Raw genomic sequence first — 24,298 nt, 5'->3', positions numbered from 1 at the left:
ATTAGTGTGGTTTTTTGGTACTATGTTTAATTTTATGTATTTTGAGATAACCAATTCGCGAAAAGTGTTTAAAACACACATCGCATTGATGTGGTTTTTCACCAGTATGTGTGAATTTATGTCTATTGAGACTACTAATTTGATTAAAGTTTTTAAAACACACACCGCATTGGTGTGGTTTTACACCAGTATGAGTAATTTTATGTCTTTTGAGATGACCAATTCGCGAAAAGTTTTTAAAACACACATCGCATTGATGTGGTTTTTCACCAGTATGTATTATTTTATGTTTTTTGAGATAACCAATATCCAGAAAATTTTTGAAACACACATCGCATTGATGTCGTTTTTCACCAGTATGTGTCAATTTATGTCTTTTGAGATCACCAATTTGCATAAAGTTTTTTAAACACACATCGCATTGATGTGGTTTTTCACCATTATGTATAATTTTATGTTTTTTGAGAATACCAATTTGCATAAAGTATTTAAAACACACATCACATTGATGTGGTTTTTCACCAGTATGTGTCAATTTATGTTTTTTGAGATCACCAATTTTCATAAAGTTTTTAAAACACAGATCGCATTGATGTGGTTTTTCTCCGTTATGTATCATTTTATGTTTTTTGAGAAAATTAATATCCAAAAATTTTTTGAAACACACATCGCATTGATGTGGTATTACACCAGTATGAGTAATTTTATGTCTTTTGAGATGACCAATTTGCGAGAAGTTTTTAAAACACACATCGCATTGATATGATTTTTCACCAGTATGTATTATTTATGTTTTTTGAGATAACCAATTCGCGAAAAGTTTTTAAAACACACATCGCATTGATGTGGTTTTTCACCAGTATGTATTATTTTATGTTTTTTGAGATAACCAATATCCAGAAAATTTTTGAAACACACATCGCATTGATGTGGTTTTTCACCAGTATGTGTCAATTTATGTCTTTTGAGATCACCAATTTGCATAAAGTTTTTAAAACACACATCGCATTGATTTGGTTTTAAACCAGTATGAGTAATTTTATGTCTTTTGAGATAACCAATGTCCAGAAATTTTTTGAAACACACATCGCATTGATGTGGTTTTACACCAGTATGAGTCATTTTATGTCTATTGAGACTACTAATTCGATTAAAGTCTTTAAAACACACATCGCATTGATGTGGTTTTTCACCATTATGTATCATTTGATCTCTTTTGAGACTACTAATTTGATTAAAGGTTTTAAAACACACATCAAATCGATGTGGTTTTTTACTTGTGGGACTTGAGTTCATGCAGGACGTAGTGTAGTGACTATTTAAATGATTCATAGATTCAAACACTCCACAACAATTATTGCAAATAAAGTTACGTGGGAAATATGTAACTCTTCTCAAGATTATTCGAACCACCTTTGGCAAGTATAATTTTTGTACCTCCCGTTTGACGTTTGATTCATCTATTGTTATCTCTGAATGCTGTATCGTCATATCGTTGATTTTATTTGTTGCATGTCGTATTTTGTTCTTGACCAAGTTATTGTCAACCGCAAGTTTTCTAACTGTGTCCAGTGGTTTACTGTGATGCGGTTCCGTGAAACATTGCAGGGTAGAAATCTAGGTACAAAATGAATAATGTTGGCATATTCAGTTCAATAATATTAAAATAAATTAGTAAATAATGATAGGGTTCACTCACTATGGTTAGGGAATACTCACGCTTGATCAAAGCTATCAAATTATCCAAATTATCATTTGTCGATTTGCACATCTTATAATTGCATTCAATTGCAAAATTACGTTCAGCGGATGAGGCTTATTTCTGGCTTAACGGTTTGTCAATAAGGAACACCGCATGTGAAGCCTTAGAGCCTCCATCGCATGCATACCATGACAAAAATTCACCGTTCAGTTCAGTTTACACGCTGGTGGCATCATCGGAATAAATTTCTTCAAAACAAAGCCGGAGCTCGCGGTACGGTAAATGGTTATTGTTAACATAACAAAATCGATGATATTTTTGTTAAAATAATGAATGACATTCATTTGGTGAATCAGTGATTTGGTTTAAACAGTTTGACACTATGCGCCACACGATGATTTAGCGATAAGTCTAGTCCGAAAAATGGACCTATCAATTGTTCGCCTCCAAAGTTGTGCGATTTGACATTTCTTTCAAATCGTACTACAAGCCGGCCGGTAGTGCTAAAAAACAAGTGGCCCTAAATTAGCGGAAACAGTTGCAGAGGCTTTATCTCTAAAATGATTTTCGAGTGGTAATATCGATCTTTCGGATAAAAAAATAATCAAAACGTGTATAATGTTTAAAATTTCAAATTATATAAGGTTCATAAACAACCATTATAATTGAACGTACACACCTGATCTAATGGCCTGTATTGTGGATCGGAGCAGCCAGGCTGAGGTCTCACATTATTGATTTGGCGGATTGCTTTGTCAACAAATTCTTCTTTGATGGCGATTCCCTTATTATCGTTCTCAGACTTTATATCGGTCAGAACATATTCACTCATCTGGAAATAATATCATTATTAATAAAATGTTACAGTATCACCAGATTTGACCAGAAGTGATTTTACACGAGACATTCCGGCCCAATAAACTGTCACGAGTCATGAGATGGCGGTGGTTTAACACGTCACATAGCGTGTTGTTGTCTGCCTCTGTAAACATATAGGTACTCAATTACCTTACCTCGTTACGATTTTATGTTTAATAATTGAATAGCTGATTATTTTTTACACTGTTCATGGTTTTTTTAATATGCGTAAAAAAAATAACGGCGTATTCAGTGTGACAATACTAAATAAACTGCTTGCCTGTCATGATGAATAAAAGTGATCAATAAATAGCTATTATATCAGATATCAATTATTAATAGTTATTCGCTGGATAAATAAAACTTGTCATTCCCGTGTTACCAGAATACTTGCAACACTTAAAACACGAATGGTTCGTATCATTGAACCTGAATTGAACGAATCAAATGGCACGTTGGATTTGTTTGATTTGGGACCGTTTGGCAGAATGTCAACGGAAACGCTTTTCTGACGACTAATTAGTGTTGTCAAAACTTCATAACAGATCAGTCTCTAAAACAGAAACACATTTATTGAAACGTCAACTTGTTATGAAATTCTAACCTCCTATCGTCATCCACAAATTTAACAAACTGTCGTATTCATTCATTTTAAATGTACAAAATATAAAGAATGCTTCGTGAATAGGTAGCCATTTAGTTAATTTATAATATTTATAGGTATGGCAAAAGTTTTTAAAAATTACTTTTGACTAAAGCTTTTCGTTAATGACCACTTGTTTGAATGTTTTCATGTCGACAGTATGATATTGTGACTTAGACGACAATCGAACATATTAAATTGATAAAATTCGTTAGGTAGGTAATATAAAGTCATTCCGGGTTGATTTAACACGGTTTGTAGTTTAGAATCTCCGTTACAAAACATAAATAAAATGAAAATAAATTCTTGGTCTGACAAAATAATTATAGTAATGATATTAAATCGAGCTCTTTGTATAGAAAATATGGCTGGATTTTGGGATAATAAGACCAAAAGCGGCTTCTTGTTCGCGTACGGTTACTTATGCGTCAATTACACTGAGCTACTTTACGAGGTGTCTGTTGGCGAATTTAATAGCGGGCGATTCAGTTACTGCGATTATGATGATGACACACAAAACTTTCCATTCGCTGAGAAGCCACAAGCCAGCGACTATTTTGACAGAACGTAGTTCGGTTTTTTACCGGGAGGTTGCTACCGCGCTCTACTGCGCAGACGCAGTAGCGTGTAAAGTTGACCGGCTTTCAACTTTTCTCTGTAGAGTGTTTACAATCTGCTTGTTAACTTGATCGTTGATTACACTGGGCGACTTTACAGGCAGATTGTAAATTCGCCAACAAACAGCTCGTAAAGTAGCCCAATGTAATTATCGCTTTATGAATAATTGGTATTGATTATTAATCTATAATATACATAATTTAAATGAACTCCTATGGTGTAAATGTCTAAGATATTAATATGAAGATTTCACGATATATAAATGCTGAATAATGCTTATCAATTTGACAGATCGTCATTAGTCTATGGATCGTCCAAATTGGTTTGACGTTTCATGTCAAACCATTTCTGATGGTCCGAGAACGGAGTGATTTTCAATGATACACTGAACCAAACGTCAAATCTCAAACCATTCCCGGTCTACTTTCTACTCATACAATTTGTACGTATATTGTCTATGGTTAAGTTTGATTTAGGTTGAAAGATGCGATCCTCAAATAAGAAACAATCACACAGCTTTGAAATATCAAAGTTTTTAATCGTTGCTGAAAATAATACTCAACTGTCAATGGTCAATACGAAGCACTGTGTCACTAAATAACATGTTGTTTTTGAGTGACACAGTGCCTTGAATTTTGATATCAGTACGTTATGTAGGTGCAAGAATAAGTACCTATTTATTTTTGCAGTTCCGATTCCATAAACGAAGGAAAAACCACTGAGTAAACCATTTTTGGTTTTGCCAAGCATCAGAATGCTAATTGTTGTTAATTTAGAAATTGTAAATTATTATATTACAAAATTATAAATACAAACGCCTAAGCAAATAAGGAATCAACTTACATCTTTGATGTGGATACTATTGCTGTCGTCATCGATATTCTCCTGTTTGACTGACACGTCAAATCGACTCTCGCTTTTGAGGTTATTTTTGACAATCCATTGGTATGCGCCGTCGCTGATTTCCTCCGCCGTTTTGTCAGATAACATGACATCATTTGTTTCGGTTTTTACTTCCATTTTATGCGATATTTAACACACAATCTTTTAATAACTTTACCGCGCCACGTGATAATTTACAGACCATAAACAAATATACCATAGAAATTATGAATTAGATGTAGTGTTGCCATTTTTTATCCCCACTAGTTCATGAATTATTTTAGAATTTCGGCAAAAATTATAGTACGGTCCTCGATTGAAAATAATAATTATACCATAGTTTTTTTTAAGCTCTAAAAAAATAAATAATTAAAATACCTATTGAGAGGACATGTTTTTAAATAATTGTAGGTAGAGGAGATAACGTAATTCAAATTGTGTCCGAAAAATGGTACGTATGCAGTACGTGTATCGGAAATATTATAATTTGTTCATTTTTTAAAGACCGCACATATTCTCTTTGTGTCTTAAGAGAATAATTGAGAACTGAGGAATACAAACGTTGGTATACCTGAAAAAAATGCTAAAATATCACCTCCGTAATGGCGATTGTCATCCGAGACTACCATTTATTCCTATCGGATATCAAACTCATTTAGTAAAAAATAACATCAAATAATAATAATACCTATCCAGTCATTTTAATCATCGATGGAGACACAACATCACAAAATATGTCGTACGAATTAGGCTTAAAATGTAAGACATTGCAAATAGCGGTATTTGCACTATTTATGTAATGCAAAGAGGATACTTCAACCAGTAGATGTATAACGTACCTATTTGGTCCGATGAAGAAAATGTGGACGAAGGATGTCCATGAGTGGTCTATTGAAAACCCTGAAGAAGTGTGCTCCAAAAATACTTTTTTTCCCACTGTTTTTAAATGCGTTGTTGATAACATTAAACCGGGATATCTTAAAAGATGGTTTCAGGACATGAAGTGGTCTCTTACCTTTCAATGAAAACGCTGTTCATTCTATATAATGCTTACCCACCTAGCAAAACAAATTTTAACTCAACAAAATGATAAGATTGAATACTTATATCATTAATATACCTAGTAGCGAAAATGTGACCATTGATTTTTTCAACGAGGTTGTCGGTGAAAATACAATACACAATACACTCCAGTGGGTCTATTCTATACTTATCGAACACTAAAGTGATAAATAGTATCAAACTTAGGGTAGGTTTGTATCAAAATATTAGCACTTATTGTAACAATTACACGAAGCTGGTTTTTATTGTTGCAATAAGTGCTATATTTTAACAGCACCTGTCTTGCTGCTGTTAAAATATCGCACTTATTGCAACAATAAAAACCAGCTTCGTGTAATTGTTACAATAAGTGCTAATATTTTGATACAAACCTACCCTAAGTTTGATAATATTTATCACTTTATCACTTTAGCGGTCGATAAGAAGTATAGAATAGACCCACAGATACCTAGGCGGTGAAAAATGTTCTAACATATCAAACGTTTTGTATCAATTATTGTGGCACTATTTTATAACGTCATCACAAAATGAAAAAGCCAGTGCAGTATACCTATGAATGCAGTTCACTCCCAGATAATCACATCGACACCCCAAATTAAACAGCTTCACGAACCAGGTACCATTTCCTTAAATACCCTCAAAAATTTGAGATTTTCAGCGGCATTCTGAACTTGATTGAGGCCCCATCTTCATGACACTCCATTCGAAGATTTTGGATAACTAGAAAATAGATGATTATCCTCATTGTCATGCTGAGGACGTAGAAACCGCACCGAGCGGGTTAGAATCATAGATCATAATATTATCATATTATGACTGAACACGGTGGCTTCGCTGGCAGGCTCTTTGAGCTTGGACTTGTAAGCCGTCCGACATGTACATGCTGAGTGGAAATTTAATACAGGATGCCAACCATATCCTCTGGGAATGTCTGCATATCGACCGTGAACCGCCAATACCTCATAACTAGCATTTTTTCTGAAATGATGTTTTTAATGCCATCGGCATGGAAATACACCATGTGGTAATAGCTTATAAATATATTTTTGCTCTAAATATTTATTTTTCATTTATGGAAATATCTACTATCTTATGGACCATAACAGTGCAAACAATATCTCCTAACTTGTATAGACCTATATACCGATATAGTTTTTTTTATTATTTGCACTATTTTTTGGTTACTAGAGTATCAAAACACAAAAAACATGGATCTTTTGGCTATAGAAAATATGGCAACTGGAAACAATCATGCAATCCGCATGTCTGCAGAACCACAATCTTTCGAAACGAACATTACTGAAACACTATCACAATATTAATGATCTGTTAATATGCAGAAGCAACGTCTCCCACACCATCATCTACTGACTTGGCTGATGTATATATGCTACCATCTTGATGTACCTGGTATATATCAGTTTGCAGAAACATGTTGGTAAATACCCTTGGTTTGGGGTTGTACGGTGCAGTCTTGGGTCAAAAAGCGCTTTTGGTATGCATTCATTTCAAGAAAATCATAACGTAGACATACTCGTCCCCGTCAAAAGACATGACGTGTAACATATGAGTTGGCCAATCTGTTAATTGTATAAATCATGTGCAAAACGAAAATCGTATCATCAAAAAAGAAAGGGCAAGGGAGGAGAAATAACTGAAAAAGAAGAGATATACACGGAGGTGCATTGTATTGACAGCTGATTTTTAGAAGGTTAAAGTTAGTCCTTTCATTACAGCTAGTACTATATATTGCAGGTAACCTCCCCTCCGTTCATCGCGACCCCGGCGAGTACAGATTCGATGTACCTATCGCGATCTTTTTTTAAAACTGGAAATTGTGGAAAGGGGTAATTATCCACCAAATTTAATTTTTAATTAGGATGAGACGGGACTCTATTGGAAACGAATGCTAACATGTACGTTTATTTCCATAAAGGAGAAGACTGGTTCTGGATTTAAAGCATCCAAGGATTGTCTTTTCAACTCATTGAATAAACTGATGGAGGTGATAGAGATGCTATGCGGGTTTGGTGGATACAATATATGATGAAAGCTATCAGAAATAACGACGAAGCGTGGAATGAAGTCTCCCAGTCGTGTATCACAGTATGCACAATCAATGCATGGATGAAGATTACGAACGAGTTAGTGCTGTAAAACGTGGCTGTAATGGATTACTTGATAGTAATCGCAAATTTTGCACAATATGTAAAAGTAGAAAGGCCAAACAAGGGAATGCCTCGTTGATCGCGACCATGTCCAGAATGTATCCCCCGCAATAAACAAGGAAGGAGGTTGACCTGTATAAAGATATAGAATGATAGAAATGCCTGCATTACTAAAAAAATCCTATCACAAATAATACTAAATTTAACCATTTGCAAGAGTTAAAAGAGTAATTCCTGCCGATGATCATTCATTTTGTGATTCTCTTCCACACCACTGAAATTAGTAGGGAAAAAATCATGTAGGTGTATTGCGTTATTCATTACTTTCCTACTTATTTTTTTCCATTCTAATTAAAAACTAATAATCTGATTTATAATTTCTGTTAACCTTTTAAATTTTGTGGAAATAAAGTATAATAATAAGCATTATGACTACTTAATATCACATGATTACAAGAGTTGATAGGTAGCTCCTAAGTGCAGTATTTGTGCCAATATTTTATATGCCAATAACTCCTATGTGTTATTAAAAGAAAACTATAAACATGTATACCGTATGGTCTGTGAAAATATACCATTTATAACAATTTATGCTATTTGAAAAAATAATTTGTTTAGTACAAAAAAACGAAAAGGTTTTTACCTCCTTCTGTAAACTTTACATGTATGTAGATAGGAGGTGTTGGCGGTTCACGTTCGATATGTGATCCGATTGGCAAGATAAATGCTCAAGTCGTTCCAACCAGCTGTTAAACCCATTAACCCGTCTAACTTGGTTGGTACTAAGGTCAACTATCTTGTTTAAAAAATTGCGATTTCTTATTGCGGGCGTGAAGATCTCTTCACATAATTTTTGCCGTCCGTATGATTAGCTTCGTTTTTCTTTCCTATATGTATTATACTAATTCACAATGTACCTTCATTTTCTTTTCGTAATTTCCATGTGATTTTCTCTCCCTGGCACTTTGCAATAAGGTATACTCATTAAACTCAGTCAGAGCCAGTGACGTCAAGAGATAAAATGCCGCCTCATTTTTTTTAATAAATTATTTTTTATCATCCTTCCATGAATCCAATAAGTACCTAAAAAATGTGAGTACGCCGCACATAAGTGAGCATATTATGATTTATCTCACTCAATCATATCCGCGTTTCTGCGCGGGCGTCCTTATTAAATTTATTACCTAGTACTTATAATAATTTTTCGATGACGAGTCACCGAAATTCTATATTCTTCCTACATATTCCGTTATGTAGGTACTCAAATTGTATTTATTTTATTTCTGCCACCGATCGTGTCACTCAGTTGCTTACACATTAGGTACTCCTTTGTTTTGTGTGAGGGTCTCGCAGCGACCTCCATTATCGGTTGAGACCTAACATTTAATACAGTCCATTTTAAAAACCTTTCATTCATCGGCATATTATATTTTAACACATTTATAATTCATACATCTTTCGTTGTATGGCACAGAGATTTTGACAGAACCTGGTCGACCGAGTATAAAGGAACAGCTCATTTGGAAATTGAAATTAATCCTTCCAAACCAAACCGCCCCGGACCACACTCGGTCGTAATCTAGGGTATCACTGGGACACTACAGTGGCGATGTGAGGCATCTATTTAATGTATGACTTGAAATGTCCTGGGAGCAGATGTCCAATACTGAGGTTACTACGATCAAATTGAGCTCTGACTGAGTTTAAAGAATTTACAATGGTTTATAAGGCCAACATCAGGTTAGTGTGACTTGAGCATTTCCTCCTGTTCGGAGCACCCACTCAGACATTCCCAGAGGATGTGGTTGGCATCCTGTATTTCTCCTCCGCATGGACATGTCGGATGGCTTGCAAGTCCAACCTTAAAGTGCTTGCCAGCGAAACCATCGTGGCCAGTTACAAATTGATTGGTGTGATGGTCGGAAATCAAATATTTGCTTATCTCCAATCGCCATTTGATGTCTGGAAAAAACATATAAGTGTGCCGGCACTCATTCAGACTAAGGGGTCCTCCACAAGCTCTGACAATTTGCGGCGGTGTCAATGTTTAGGTACCTAAGTGTGTCTTATGTAAAGAGGCCCGAAAAGGAAGGGATATGTGGTTAAATAATGCTAGTGTCTATCTTAAAATTGTTTAATTTAGGTACTTACATATTGTATTATTACATGTATGAATTACTACTATCAGGGATTACATGGGTCCAAATTAAAAAATATATCAAAATTTCTTCATGCAAGTAGGTAGATAAGTGAAAAAATTCTACCTAATATGGGCAACTCTTTAAATGAATAAATATTGTGTCATACTAGTAGGTAATTAGAAAAAATAGGTAAAATTTTCGTTCCGCGCTTATAATATCACTTAAAATACGCTTAAACGATATAACACAGATAACTGAATCAAAAGACCTAGATTTTAATTGAAAATATTGGACTTTGTAAATGTTATAATTCTGACATTATTCGAAACAGATGATACCTAAATCTAGTAAATTTAAAATAGGAAGGTATCTGCATAATGAAAGCTTGAAAAAAAAGTTTTTCCTTTCACTATAATTTAGAAATCGACAGTCCTCAATTATTGACAATATCGGTACCTATTTTATAATATATAATTGATTAGCTAGGCATTTTTTTTTATTATAAAACATGAATATATAGAAGTAATATCACAACAGACAAACAAACGCCCAGAATTTAACTTGAAAGGCACATTTCTAAGACGATATTCTTTGAAAATAATATTACCTGAATCCAGATTGGCAGTATGTTTGCGTTATTGATTCATTAATAGTACAATAAACTTATTATTCTTAATTTAATAATATAATATTATAGATATTTTTTTTATTTATGTTTATACCAACACATGTTTTAATTTTTCTGCTTGAAACCAGGAAGTCGCTGAAAGATTCAAATATGTTTTTAAATATAAAATCACTCAAATATTGATTGATTTGTAAAATTTATTTAATTCTAACAACGAAAAACTTCCTTCGTTAAAGATCAGTAGGCATAATAATTCTAAATCTTCATCAATATTATGAAAATTGGGCACATTAGTAGGTACCAGCTGTCAAGTAAATAAGTACCTACCTAGTTTATCAATCAAGCTATTGAAACATTTAGATATACTCAGCAGATAAGTTACTTATTTTGTTTCAATTTCATAATATCTTAAAATACCGACGTATTTATGAATAATGATATACACGTTAAAACTTTATTGTAGTATTAGGTGAAGTAAACGCAGAAAAGTGTAATGATCCGTACCACGGACGAATTAACTCGTCAAAGCATGTATGTCGCATCAGGCCACGGACGAATATATTCGCGGGCTCTTGTAAACGTCATAACTTCTAAATAAATATTCTGTGTATATTTTCTAAACAATATTTATCATTTTAGTGCGAAAACATTTACGATAAACTTGACAAACATGTTTTGTTGCTAAGTTTTCACAGATATTTATCATTCCGTTGCTATTTCATATTTTATAAAGGATTTATTCTATTCCGAAAATAGCTGGCCTACAAGTGCCCACCTAGTAAAAATTGGCTCGCAGTGATAAGATTTAGTAAGTTAAATGTTTAAAAATGATGTCGGTAGATGCAGAATTTATCAAAAATAACAAGAGTTTCTTCGATATAAAAAAACTGGTGCACCAAAACCTGTATTAAATATTACAAAAACGTGTGGATTAAAACAAAGAGTCTTCGACATGATTTTAACGATATAATAAACTATTAAAAAATATTTGTATGTTTCTGATGACATCTGTGGAAAGAGAAGAGTATTTTTCAACAGAGAGTTCAAGACTTTATGAGAAAGTTATTGAGGTATTCCCTAAGCAGAAACAACACCAAATTCATTTTTTTAAATAAGGTAAAAAAGTTTTTAGTGCACCCCCAACGAAAGCAATTTTGGTTGTCACCTGCCACCAATGGCGACTCTACCTTAAGGGCTCGTAGGGCACATTCCCAGAACGAGATCATTTATTTTTGCAGATATTTCAGTTTATTTTAATATCCCTTCTTAATTATATGATTAAATGGACATTAAATTTATTTTATCAATCTAAACCCGTCGCAATTTTAAAGAGTTATTAATTATTATTATAGAAATAGCTAAAGCAACGATTGTAAATTATGTTTTAACGTAATGTTGATTACGCGGTATTAAAATAATTAATTAAATTAAATACGCCCTAACTGAAACTTGATGAGAAAATACTGTTGACGAGACAATCGTGATTACTAGTGTCTCACTTTATTTTTACGCAACTCAGTACTAGGCGGTTCAAAAGTGTCTACAAATATAAACCAATATATTTTTCATTTGCCATAGTGGAAAAAAAACCTCTAACCCATTATGATAGTGTCTATGTCTATGGGTTTTTGGAAAAATTGTTGAAATGACGCATATGGGGTAAATAAAAAATGAAATATAAATTGTACTGATGATGTACTTTTTCACAGAAAGGTTAACGAAACAAAGTTACATGCAGTATTGCCGCGCATTCCGCTCTCGGTTCGGTGCCGTTGACGAGGAAAGCGTGCGTGTATACAACCACTGTCATTTTTAATCATTGAAGAGGATAAATAAGTATTAAAAAACAAACACCACGCATTAGTGTGGTTTTTTAGTAGTATGTTTCATTTTATGTTTTTTAAGTACACTAATTCGCAGAAGTCTTTTAAAACATACATCGCATTGATGTGGCTTTTCACCATTATGTATCATTTTATGTTTTTTGAGATTACTTCTATCCAGAAATTTTTTAAAACACACATCGCATTGATGTGGTTTGTCACCATTATGTATCATTTTATGTTTTTTGAGATTACTTCTATCCAGAAAATTTTTGAAACACACATCGCATTGATGTGGTTTTTCACCAGTATGTGTCATTTTATGTGTTTTGAGATGTAAATTTCGCGAAAAGGTTTTATGACACACATCGCATTGATGTGGTTTTTCACCAGTATGTATCATTGTATGTTGCTTGAGATTTCTAATTTGATTAAAGGTTTTATAACACACATCGCATTGATGTGGTTTAACACCAGTATGTGTCATTTTATGTCTATTGAGACTACTAATGTAATTTAAGGTTTTAAAACATACATCGCATTGATGTGGTTTTTCACTAGTATGTATCATTGTATGTTTTTTGAGATTACCAATATCCAGAAAATTTTTGAAACACACATCGCATTGATGTGGTTTAACACCAGTATGTGTCATTTTATGTCTATTGAGACTACTAATCTGATTAAAGGTTTTAAAACATACAACGCATTGATGTGGTTTTTCACCAGTATGTATCATTGTATGTTTTTTGAGATTACTTATGTCCGGAAATTTTTTAAAACACACGTCGCATTGATGTGGTATTTTACCAATCTTGTTACTACCATACTTCGAAGATTTGTATGAATGATGAATATCATAAAGCTCTTCACCACTTTGCGTCTTGTATGACTCACGACGACTTGAGTTCATGCATGACGTAGTGTAGTGACTACTTAAATGATTCATAGATTCAAATACTCTACAACAATTATTGCAAATAAAGTTACGTGGGAAATATATAACTCTTCTCAAGATTATTCGAACCACTTTTGGCAAGTATAATTTTTGTACCTCCCGTTTGACGTTTGATTCATCTATGGTTATCTCTGAATGCTGTATCGTCAGATTTTTGATTTGATTTGTTGCATGTAGTATTTTTTTCTTGACCAAGTTATTGTTAACCGCACCTTTTCTAACTGTGTCCAGTGGTTTACTGTGATGCGGTTCCGTGAAACATTGCTGGGTAGAAATCTAGGTACAAAAAGAATATTGTTGGCATATTCAGTTCAATAGTATTAAACTAAATAAGTTAATAATGATATGGTTCACTCACTAGGGTTAGGGAATACTCGCGCTTGATCAACGCTATCAAATTATACAAATTTACTTTTATATCATGTGTCGATTTGCACATCTTATAATTGCATTCAATTGCAAAATTAAGTTCAGCGGATGAGGCTTATTTCTGGCTAAATGGTTATCAATAAGGAAAACCGCATTTGAAGTAAGACCATTTTAGTAGAAACCTTAGAGCCTCCATCGCATGCATACCATGAAAAAAATGCACCGTTCAGTTCGGTTTACACGCTGGTGGCATCATTGGAACAAATTTCTTCAAAACTATGGCCGGAGCTCGCGGTACGGTAAATGGGTACGATAATTTTATTGATTTTTTTATTTTTACAAAATCGATGATATTTTTGTTGAAATTATGAATGACATCCATTTGGTGACTCAGTTATTTGGTTTAAACAGGATGACACTATGTGCCACACGATAATTCGGCGACAAGTTAAGTCCGAGAAATGGACCAATCAATTAATTATGCGCATTCAAAGTTGTACGATTTGACATTTTTGTCAAATCATATGACAATCCGGCCGGTAGTATTAAAAAACAAGTGGCCATAAAAGAACGCTTAGAAATTGCTTTGTTGAAAATTGAAAATTCTATAGTGCTTCATAAACAACCATTATAATTGAAGTACCTGATCTAATGGCCTGTATTGTGGATCAGAACAGCCGGGTTGAGAATTTTCATTATTGATTTGGCGGATTGCGTTGTCAACAAATTCCTCTTTGATGGCGATACCCTCATTATCGTTCTCAGACTTAATATTGATCAGAACGTATTCACGCATCTGGAAATAATATCATTATTAAATAAAATGTTACATACAGTATCACCATTGTAATCAAGTGATTTTATACTCACTGAGCGACATTTCAGCGCAATAATTTTTCATCGGCTAACTCACAACATAGCATGCTGTTGTCTTCTTCTGTAAACATATTTTTTAGATCTCGTCGCGTGATGTCCAATGACGCGTCTAGACGCGTGTAATGTAAGATGTAATGTAATGCGAAATGTATGGACGGCACACGATCTCGACGGGAATCCTGTTGTTGTTCGAATGCACGAGAACTGCGATCGCCTTGTAATTTTAACAATTTAAAATTATATAGGGCTTCATAAACAACCATTATAATTGAACGTACACACCTGATCTAATGGCCTGTATTGTGGAACGGAGCAGCCGTGTTGAGGATTTTCATTATTGATTTGGCGGATTGCGTTGTCAACAAATTCCTCTTTGATGGCGATTCCCTTATTATCGTTCTCAGACTTTATATCGGTCAGAACGTATTCACTCATCTGGAAATAATATCATTATTAATAAAATGTTACAGTATCACCAGATTATAGTCAAATAATTTTATACGAGACATTCCGGCCCAATAAACTGTCACGAGTCATGAGATGGCGGTGGTTTAACACTATGTTGTTGTCTGCCTCTGAAAACATGTAGGTACTCAATTACCTTACCTCCTTACGATTTTATGTATAATAATTGAATAGGTAGCTGATTATTTTTTCCACAATTTGCACACATTGGTACAAGATTTACCAATATAAATTGTGCGCTGAGTGAGAGCGCCACATGCTTATTAGAGTCCAATAGACATATCATTCAATACTTTTTATACTGCGATGGACTTGGATCTAAATTCGAACACCAGACGATTTATGCTAGTATATTTCGATTATATTTATTAACATAAATTCTCATAGTTTGCGTTTGACAGGTCGAATACATACTACCTACATTCATACATTTATCGCAATAGTTATGATCATCTTTATATATTATTATCCTACAGCTTTTCCAGGTTTTGGCGAGCGATTGTGTGCCTTATTCGTCATGTCCGATGGGTTCAAAAAATAATCGGTTCTCGGATCGTTTAAAATGAGTTTTCGATAGTTGACACCCGCATGATTAATTTTCATTCGAAATCGGTGATTTTTGTTTATTTCCCAATACATTTTCGCGTGACATGTGACTGACCGTGCACTCGGTTGGGATAAAAATAACTTACTTGCAACACTGGTTTAATATCATCCCGAATCATCATCAGCTAGGATCAATCCACTGCAGGATGAAGGGTTCCGCAACGATTCTACTACTAGCGGTTAAACAAATTTGTGATATTATGCCTATTTCTATCATCGTTATCAACATCGACCTGAACCAATCCACTGCTAGATAAAGGCCTCCCTAGCCTGATTCTATTCCTTTCTTTCATTTGAATTGCTGTATATAATAAAATCGGTGATATTATATTTTTCTATATATTCATATCATCATCAGCATCGTCGACCTGAACCAATCTACTGCTGGATAAAGGCCTCCCTACCATGATTCTACTCCTTTCTGTCATTTGAATTGCTTTATTTATCAAAATCGGTGATATTATATTTATCTACATATTCATATAGTCATCATCATCATCAACCAGGATCAATCCACTGCTGAATAAAGGCCTCCCTAGCCTGGACTTATTCCTTTCAGTCATTTGAATTGTTGTATTTATCAAAATCGGTAATATTATATTTATCTACATATTTATTTCGTTATCATCATCATCATTAACCAGGATAAATCCACTGCTGAATAAAGGGTTCCCAAGCCTGATTTTAATTCTTTCTGTCATTTTAATGGGTGTATTTATCAAAATCGGTGATATTTTATCTATCTACATATTCATATCGTCATCATCAATATCAATCAGGATCAATCCACTGCTGGATAAAGGCCTCCCTAGCCTGATTCTACTCTGTTCTGTCATTTGAATTGCTGTATTTATCAAAATCGGTGATTTATATTTATCTACATATTCATATCGTTATCATCATCATCATCAACTAGGATCAACCCACTGCCGGATGAAGGGTTCCGCAACCTGATTCTACTTCCAACGGTTAAACGAATATGTGATATTATACCTATTTCTATCATCCTTATCAATATCGACCTGAACCAATCCACTGCTGGATAAAGGTCTCCCTAGCCTGATTCTATCCTTTCTGTCATTTGAACTGCTATATTTATCAGTGATATTATTATCTACCTATCTATATATAATGCCATTATTATCACGAGCCTCAATAAATCCACTGCTGGATGAAGGCCTCTCTACGTTGATTGTATTCTTGACAGTATTGAATTTCTATATTTATTAAAAATGCTAATGTTATTTATCTACATATTCATATCGTCATCATATTCATCATCATCATCAACCAGGATTAATCCACTGCTGGATAAAGGGTTCCGCAACCTGATTATACTACTAGCGGTTAAACGATTCCTATATTTATCAAAATTGTTGATATTATATTTACCCATTAATAATATCGTCATTATCATCATCAACCAAGATCAATCCACTGCTGGATGAAGGTTATTTCAACCTAATTCTACTCTACTTGGTCATATAAATTGCAATATTTTTTTTAATTTTGTGATTTTATATACCTACCCATTTATATTGTCATTACTTATCGTCATCAACCTGTATCAATCCACTACTGGATGAAGGTTTCTTTAAGCTGATTCCACATCTCTAGGTCTTATAAATTCATATTCTTATCAGAATTGTTCTATTCCTCTCAGATATAATATGTATTGCTTTATTATTTATCAACAATTGTCTTGATATGAATGTCCCGCAACGGGAAACTATATTGTTTAAGGTTAATTTTTAATTCAAATTTTGATTTTTAAAATATTATTCTATGGCTGCAAGCATTTATTTTTTATAGAGAATGAAACAAAATAATGTTTAAATTTATTATTTACACTGTTAACCTTCTTCTTTTATCTCAATGGGACCCGAAGGAGATTAATATCACGTTATATTGGATCGCTATTTATGATAATCACATAATATATTGCTTTATGTTCGATTGATTGAGATGTATAATTATTTATCATATTTCACTGCACATACCTACACATATATTGTATTAAAATTAAAATATCGGTGGTAGCAATCGGTGATTGCCAGCTGTTCTGCTAAGCATAGCAGCCTAAGGTGGTGTAAGACGATATTGTGAACACCAGACTCCTGAATAGACTACGCATATGAGCTCAAATTTATATTGGCAGAGACGATTTGCAAATCGTAAAACTGACAAATCAGCGAAATGTCAAACTGTCTGACGTGAATAAAAAATCCATCCCGAAGGGAAAACTATGGCGCCATCTATGCATACTTCACAATTATATTAAAATCCAACACCGCCAAGCCGTCTGCAAGACCTAGCAAAACAGACTTGCGACCGCCAGTTGGCTCAGCTAGTGGGTTTTTAATATGTGTTAAAAAAATAATGCCGAATTCAGTGTGGCAATACTAATACACTGCTTGCCAGCCATGATGAATAAAAGTAATCAATAAATAGCTAGTATATCAGATATCAATCATTAATAGTTATTCGCTGGATTAATAAAACTTGTCTTTACCGTGTTGCCAAAATATCCGCAACACTTATATTCGAAAGAAACAATCAGACAGCCTTTCAATGTCGAAGTCTTTAATCGTTGCAGAAAATAATACTCAGCTGTCAATGGTGAATACGATGCACTATGTTCACTCAATGACAATATGTTGTTTTACTTAAGGTGACGCATCAGTGAAACGCCAAATATTTTTCAACTGTACGGGCGACGAAATTTTGGACTCGCTGCCATTCACTGAGAGAATGTTGACCCAGGAACACGTCACTTTGCTGCGTGATGGCGACGGGTCAATTAATTCTAAAATCGTGTAAAGATGACTAAAAACGTTACCCATTTACTTTAAAAAGAAAACATGTCAATGAATATATTATTATTGTTACTAATAGAACAATAAACAGAACATAAAATGGACGTATGTTGGATTTATATGACAATTAATATTTCGTTTGACAGGCGTCATTTTCACCCGCCACCCGCAATCCGCGCATCGCCTAGCGACGATCTTTTTAGACCGTGCCTCAACTAATGCATGGCCTTAAGTATTTTGATATCAGTACCTACGTAATGTAGGTGCGTAAATAAGTAAGTAGGCACCTATTTTGTTTTTGGAGTTCTGATTTCGTAATCGATGGAAAAACCACTGTATATACCATGTTTGTTTTTGCCCAGTACCAGAATAATGGTAATGTTTGTAAGTTTGAAGAATATTCTTGCCAATTTTCAACAAAATTGTGAATACCAACGCCTAAGTAAATAAAAAAATTCACTTACATCATTAAGGTTTCTAATATTGCTGTCGTCCTCGATATATTCCTGTTTGACTGACACGTCAGATCTACCTTTGCTCTTGAATTGGTTTTTGTCAATGCATTGGTATGCACCGTCGCTGATTTCCTCCGCCGTTTTGTCAGGCAGTGCGACATCGTTTGTTTCGGTTTTCACTTCCATTATAAACGATATTTAACACAAAATCTTGCAATACCTTCACTTCGCCACGTGATAATCCACTGACCATAGACAAATATACTCAAATTTTCTACCATAGTAATTATGAGTTAAATTTAGTGTTGCCATTTTTTATCACACGTATTCCACGAATTTTATAATTTTGTCAAAAATTATAGTTTTGCTCACCCAACTAGACAGTACCGTTCTGGAGGTGCAAACATTTGTTTGTTTTTCGAACATCTTTCAATCAGGGCTTGAACATAGTCCTCTTCATTTTCCGTATGTTCCCTTTCCAGAAATGTGTGCTTTACATTAACATTATATTTATGGACCACATACAGTCATGTTAAAGTCATAAACAATGCGATTTCTGTTCTGGCCTATCGAGACATCGATGAAAACTCGAGTCCTCATTTGCACCGCGTTTGCCTTCAGCCTTCAGCCTCCTGCCATATGTATTATGTAGCCACCTTATGTGTGAATTGAAAAACTGTGAAATTGAAAACTGATAATTTACGTTTATAATAAAATACACTCAAATTTCCGTGAAGGGTATTCAAAACTTTTAGGAAGTCAAAATTCGCAGATACAATTTTGCCATGTGATGATTGAATATCATGTTTATCAAATAATTTTAACTGATGAGCAAGGTTCTTGCCATAAACTGGGAGTTACTCCGTGGATGCTACTCGTACTTGTAAGTTTTTGAAAATATGACATTGGTCACACTAGTCATTTTTAGGGACATAGTGACACAACACAATTTAAAATTTTCATTGTTTATGAATAATTGAGACTGCCTTTCAGTTTGAGTTTTATGTGTGTTGTTGTGTGTTCAACGTAATTTTTGTGTCGACTTCGTTGATCAGGTGTTAAAACGCCAGTTTCATTATCCACCTCGCCCAAAGCTATGAATACGAATTGGTCACAAATGGAGGATATAGCTTGAAACTTTTTTTGCAGACTTTAACCAGCTCCATGTTATTTTCATTTTGATATTTCGTCAGATGATATTTAATGGTAAAACTTCGCCACAATTGAGTTTCAGTAAAAACTCTGCGTTGCTTTTCATTTATCGCTAATTTAGCAAAGTATTACCACTTTTATTTTGATCACCCGAAACCTTAACCATTAAAATTGAGGTGTTTTTTTTTAAACAACATGATTATAAAGCATTATAAATCTCATAGTTCATGGTAACAGTACCTCTTGAGATGATTTTTCACAAAAATAGCTCTATATTTTATAGCATATCCAATTACTTTTACTGTTAATCTTTTCGACAGAATGTAGTCTGTTTGTATCAGCAACGCTGGCACTAGTCACTCTCATCATCGTCACAAATAATGTCTAAAAGTTCTATTATCATATTTTAATCAGCACCTGGAGGCAGTTGTGACTCTATAAAAAGCAAAACAACTAAATAAACATGAATTTATAAAAGTTATCATGCGTATAATGTTGTAACTAAAATTGTATGTCGCCGTAGAATATGGTAAGTACTACATACAATTTATTTTACTAAAATCAGCATGACGTAAATTACCATAAGTGATAGATACAATATTTTTTTTTCAGTTTTTTCCGACGTAAAATATGGTAAATATTACATACAATAATAGTTACAAGCAAAGAAACGACGTAGACAATGGTAAGTATAACTTACGATACTTTTTGTTGTCGTACGAGAAAAAGATTAAAAATATTAACTTACTTTGAATCCTAAAGTCACAGGTTCCTTGGGTAGAATTTATTTCGTCCATTGTTGTTTTACTTTTATTATCCGTTTCTATAATATTATACGCTGTACTATTAATTGTCCCATCTGGCATAATCACACATTTTGTGCACGCATAGATTTTTTATCAATTTTTGTATTCTTGACACTTAAGTCCTGTAGAGGCGGGCATATTGCGCAATATTTATTGACATTGTCTAGATCTCTTCATTATGGTATTTAATATTTACCAAACCATACAAAAAATACAATATAACCGAAAGTTCACAGTGGTAGCGGTGTGTCGCCTCCCGTCCGAAGTGAAGTATGGTAATTAGCAGTAACAATACACCCGCGCGGCAAGTTCTCCGTGCGTTTCCCGCGTATAGTGTTGTTAAATACATTACCATACTTTACGTCGAAAAAAATTCAAGAAATTTGAGATACAATAATATGCAATGCTTGAAAATCGCACTTATAATACGAATTTTGAAATTCTGTAAATGGCATCATATGTAATACATACTATGGATACGAAAAATGAAAAAAAGTGAAAAACATCATTTTGTTAGTTACAATATTATACGTAGGAGGTGTCGACATAATTATAATATTTTAAACAAGAGCGCCGAATAAAAGAGTTCTGTGCATAATTAGAAGCGCTACGACTGATATGGTACAAAGTTTGATTTCGCGTAAATCTTGATGGACAATGGAAACCCACCCTTTCGAGTAGGTTTGGCGAGTCAAATCAAATCAAATCAAATCAAATCAAATCAAATTTATTTATTTTACATATAATGAACATAACAAATTATAAATTCAAAGCGTTCACGACATGACATAAAATAAGTGTTAATAATTAAAAAAAAATTTAAATACAGAGAAAAAGTAATAAAATAAGAAAATAAATTAAATAAGTAACAAAATAAAAGTAGATGGAAGCACACAGAGTGAACTTTGATAAACCCTATCTTAAAAACTTATAAAACAACGTCCACCTAAATTCACCCTCACGTAAGTGGAATATATCAATATCCGAAGCGATTTCATTAAGCATGGTTACTGCCCTCCCAATTGGCATTACTAATGGCAGGTTAGTTCTGCACCGTGGGAGAACAAACAACGCATGCCCTCGATTCCTAAGGTAATTATCAGAGACACACAAGCCAATACCACCAAGAATGGCAGAAACCATTGATAATTTTAAAAAGAAAATATTGATCAGATATAGAACGTCGACTTTCCAAAGATGGTACCATAAAAGTGGCAGTGGTCGAAATAGGATTAATAGATAAATCATAACAGTAAACTTTAAAATTGACGTGCTTACGAAATCGCTTTTGTATCGCTTCGAGACGATTAATGTATGTAACGTACTGTGGATTCCACACGACAGAAGCAAACTAAACTATGGATCTAACATATTATGAGAAGTGAAGTACCTACCTTCAAAAGATCAGGTGATCCGAATGGTTTAGAGATCCGACGAATGAAACCTAGTAATTTTAATGTTTTATTGATAGTTTCATTGATATGTGCGTTAAAATTCATCTTATTATCCATTATTACACCCAGGTCACGTATTTTTGAGCTGCGTTTCAAGGGTTCGACTCCTAGTTTGTATTCTGTGTTGATGGGATTCATACTTCTGGAGAATGTTATTGACGAGCATTTGTTGACGTTTAGATAAAGGTGATTCAATTGACAATATCTATACAGTCTATCTAAGTCAGATTGTAACTCAATACAATCATCGACTGAAGAGATATTTATATATATTTTTGTGTCATCTTCATAGATGGAAAATTGTGAGTTAAGAAAACAGGTGCTCATATCATTAATATATAAGATGAATAATAAGGGACCAAGGTGGGACCCCTGAGGTACTCCAGATGGAATGTGTATAAAACTGGAAACGAGTCTTTTAATTGCAACAGCTTGCGACCAATTTGAGATGTATGAAGAAATCCAACGAAATAAATCACCGTGAATCCCTAGGGCTTAGAGTTTTTCAAGTAAGATGCAGTGATTGATTTTATCGAAAGCTTTAGAAAAGAACTCGAGTAGGTTAGTTTCTACGGAGCGTCTCCTGAAAAAACCATATTGATTTGGTGTGATGAAGTTACGTAGAGTTGCAAAAATATGGTCGGAAATGATCTTTCCTAACAATATTCCGAAAATAGGAAGTTTTTGATATCGGCCTGTAATAATTAGTAATGATGCTTTTGTCCCCACTTTTAAATATTTGAGTAATTAATGTTTTCTTCCATACATTGGGAAAACATCCGTTTTTAACAGAAATGTTAAATAAAATTGATAATGGGGAGGCCAATTCTTCACCACAAGAAGCAATCAAAATGAGAGGAATACGATCAGAACCTGCGCCTTTATTTATTTCTATGTTTTTAATGTAGGAAAGAACTGATGACGGAGTGAATATTATTGAACTAATTATCATAGTGCTAACATCTTGCAAAATAGGTGTTTGCACGGATGACGGAATAAATACAGATTTAAAATAGTCATTGAATAAATTACATATAGATTTGCCATCTGAAACAATTTTTTCATCAAGGGCATTTCTTTCACCAGGAATATTGGACCCATTGGATTTGCATTTAACGAATGACCAAAAACATTTTGAGCTTCGCTTAATGGATTTTTCTGCCCGAAAAATGAAGTCTTCATAACCAGCGGCGGCTCCTTTAACACCATGCATGTGCGCTGCACTGCTTTTTCCTAAACATCACTCAATGTGCAACAATGCTATTCATAAGTCATCACTCGTTTATCGCAATTTAATCCATGTAAATTTATACCAAAAGCATATACTCAGTAAACAATCACCGAACTTGTGCGCTCGACGTGAACGCACAAATATGGAATTAGTTTGCCGTTCATATTACATTGGGTAATAACAGTTGAAGCCGACACGTGAAAACGATAAATAACTCATTAATACACAAAATTTTATGACCACTTGGGACGCAGCTCAAAAGTTACGCGGAAAAATGTAGTACTTAACTGAGATTTAGCAGGATTGATAAAAAAATAGATTTTTTTTATTTAAATCTCACATAAATAAAATTCATTGAAAATAGGCCGATATTGAATAAAAATTGATTATAAACATAAATATTGTGGATCGATCCTTTAATCGTTCTATATTTGCAAATATTTGAATATAATTTATAAAAAAATAAAATCTTAGTTATCATGTTCATTCTCAAAGTAAGTGAATTATTAGCATGTCATATTTTTAACAATGCAGGCATTTTGCTGGAGTTTTATTGCTTTTTGAAGACGAAAAAACTGACGATTT

General features: G+C 33.8%; 2 protein-coding genes across 2 annotated transcripts; both read right to left on the bottom strand.

Moving 5' to 3' along the window:
• Positions 1-1,273: 1,273 nt before the first annotated feature.
• Positions 1,274-4,909, bottom strand: LOC147076809 (uncharacterized). The gene is made up of 3 exons (XM_085941604.1): positions 4,665-4,909; positions 2,382-2,534; positions 1,274-1,315 (listed from the first exon to the last, which is right to left on the bottom strand). Exons 1-3 carry the CDS (start codon positions 4,839-4,841, stop codon positions 1,274-1,276), a joined length of 372 nt encoding a protein of 123 aa, XP_085797730.1. The 5' UTR covers positions 4,842-4,909.
• Positions 4,910-14,977: 10,068 nt separating this feature from the next.
• Positions 14,978-19,306, bottom strand: LOC147076808 (uncharacterized). Its single transcript, XM_085940926.1, has 2 exons — positions 19,080-19,306; positions 14,978-15,163 (listed from the first exon to the last, which is right to left on the bottom strand). Exons 1-2 carry the CDS (start codon positions 19,254-19,256, stop codon positions 14,978-14,980), a joined length of 363 nt encoding a protein of 120 aa, XP_085797052.1. The 5' UTR covers positions 19,257-19,306.
• Positions 19,307-24,298: the final 4,992 nt, after the last annotated feature.

The sequence above is a fragment of the Rhyacophila brunnea genome, unplaced genomic scaffold, assembly GCF_057557595.1.
Source record: "Rhyacophila brunnea isolate RB1 unplaced genomic scaffold, BYU_Rbru_1.0 scaffold_13, whole genome shotgun sequence".
Classification (NCBI taxonomy): domain Eukaryota; kingdom Metazoa; phylum Arthropoda; class Insecta; order Trichoptera; family Rhyacophilidae; genus Rhyacophila; species Rhyacophila brunnea.
The sequence above is the reverse complement of the archived record's forward strand: the minus strand, read 5'-3'. Positions and strand labels throughout refer to the sequence as shown.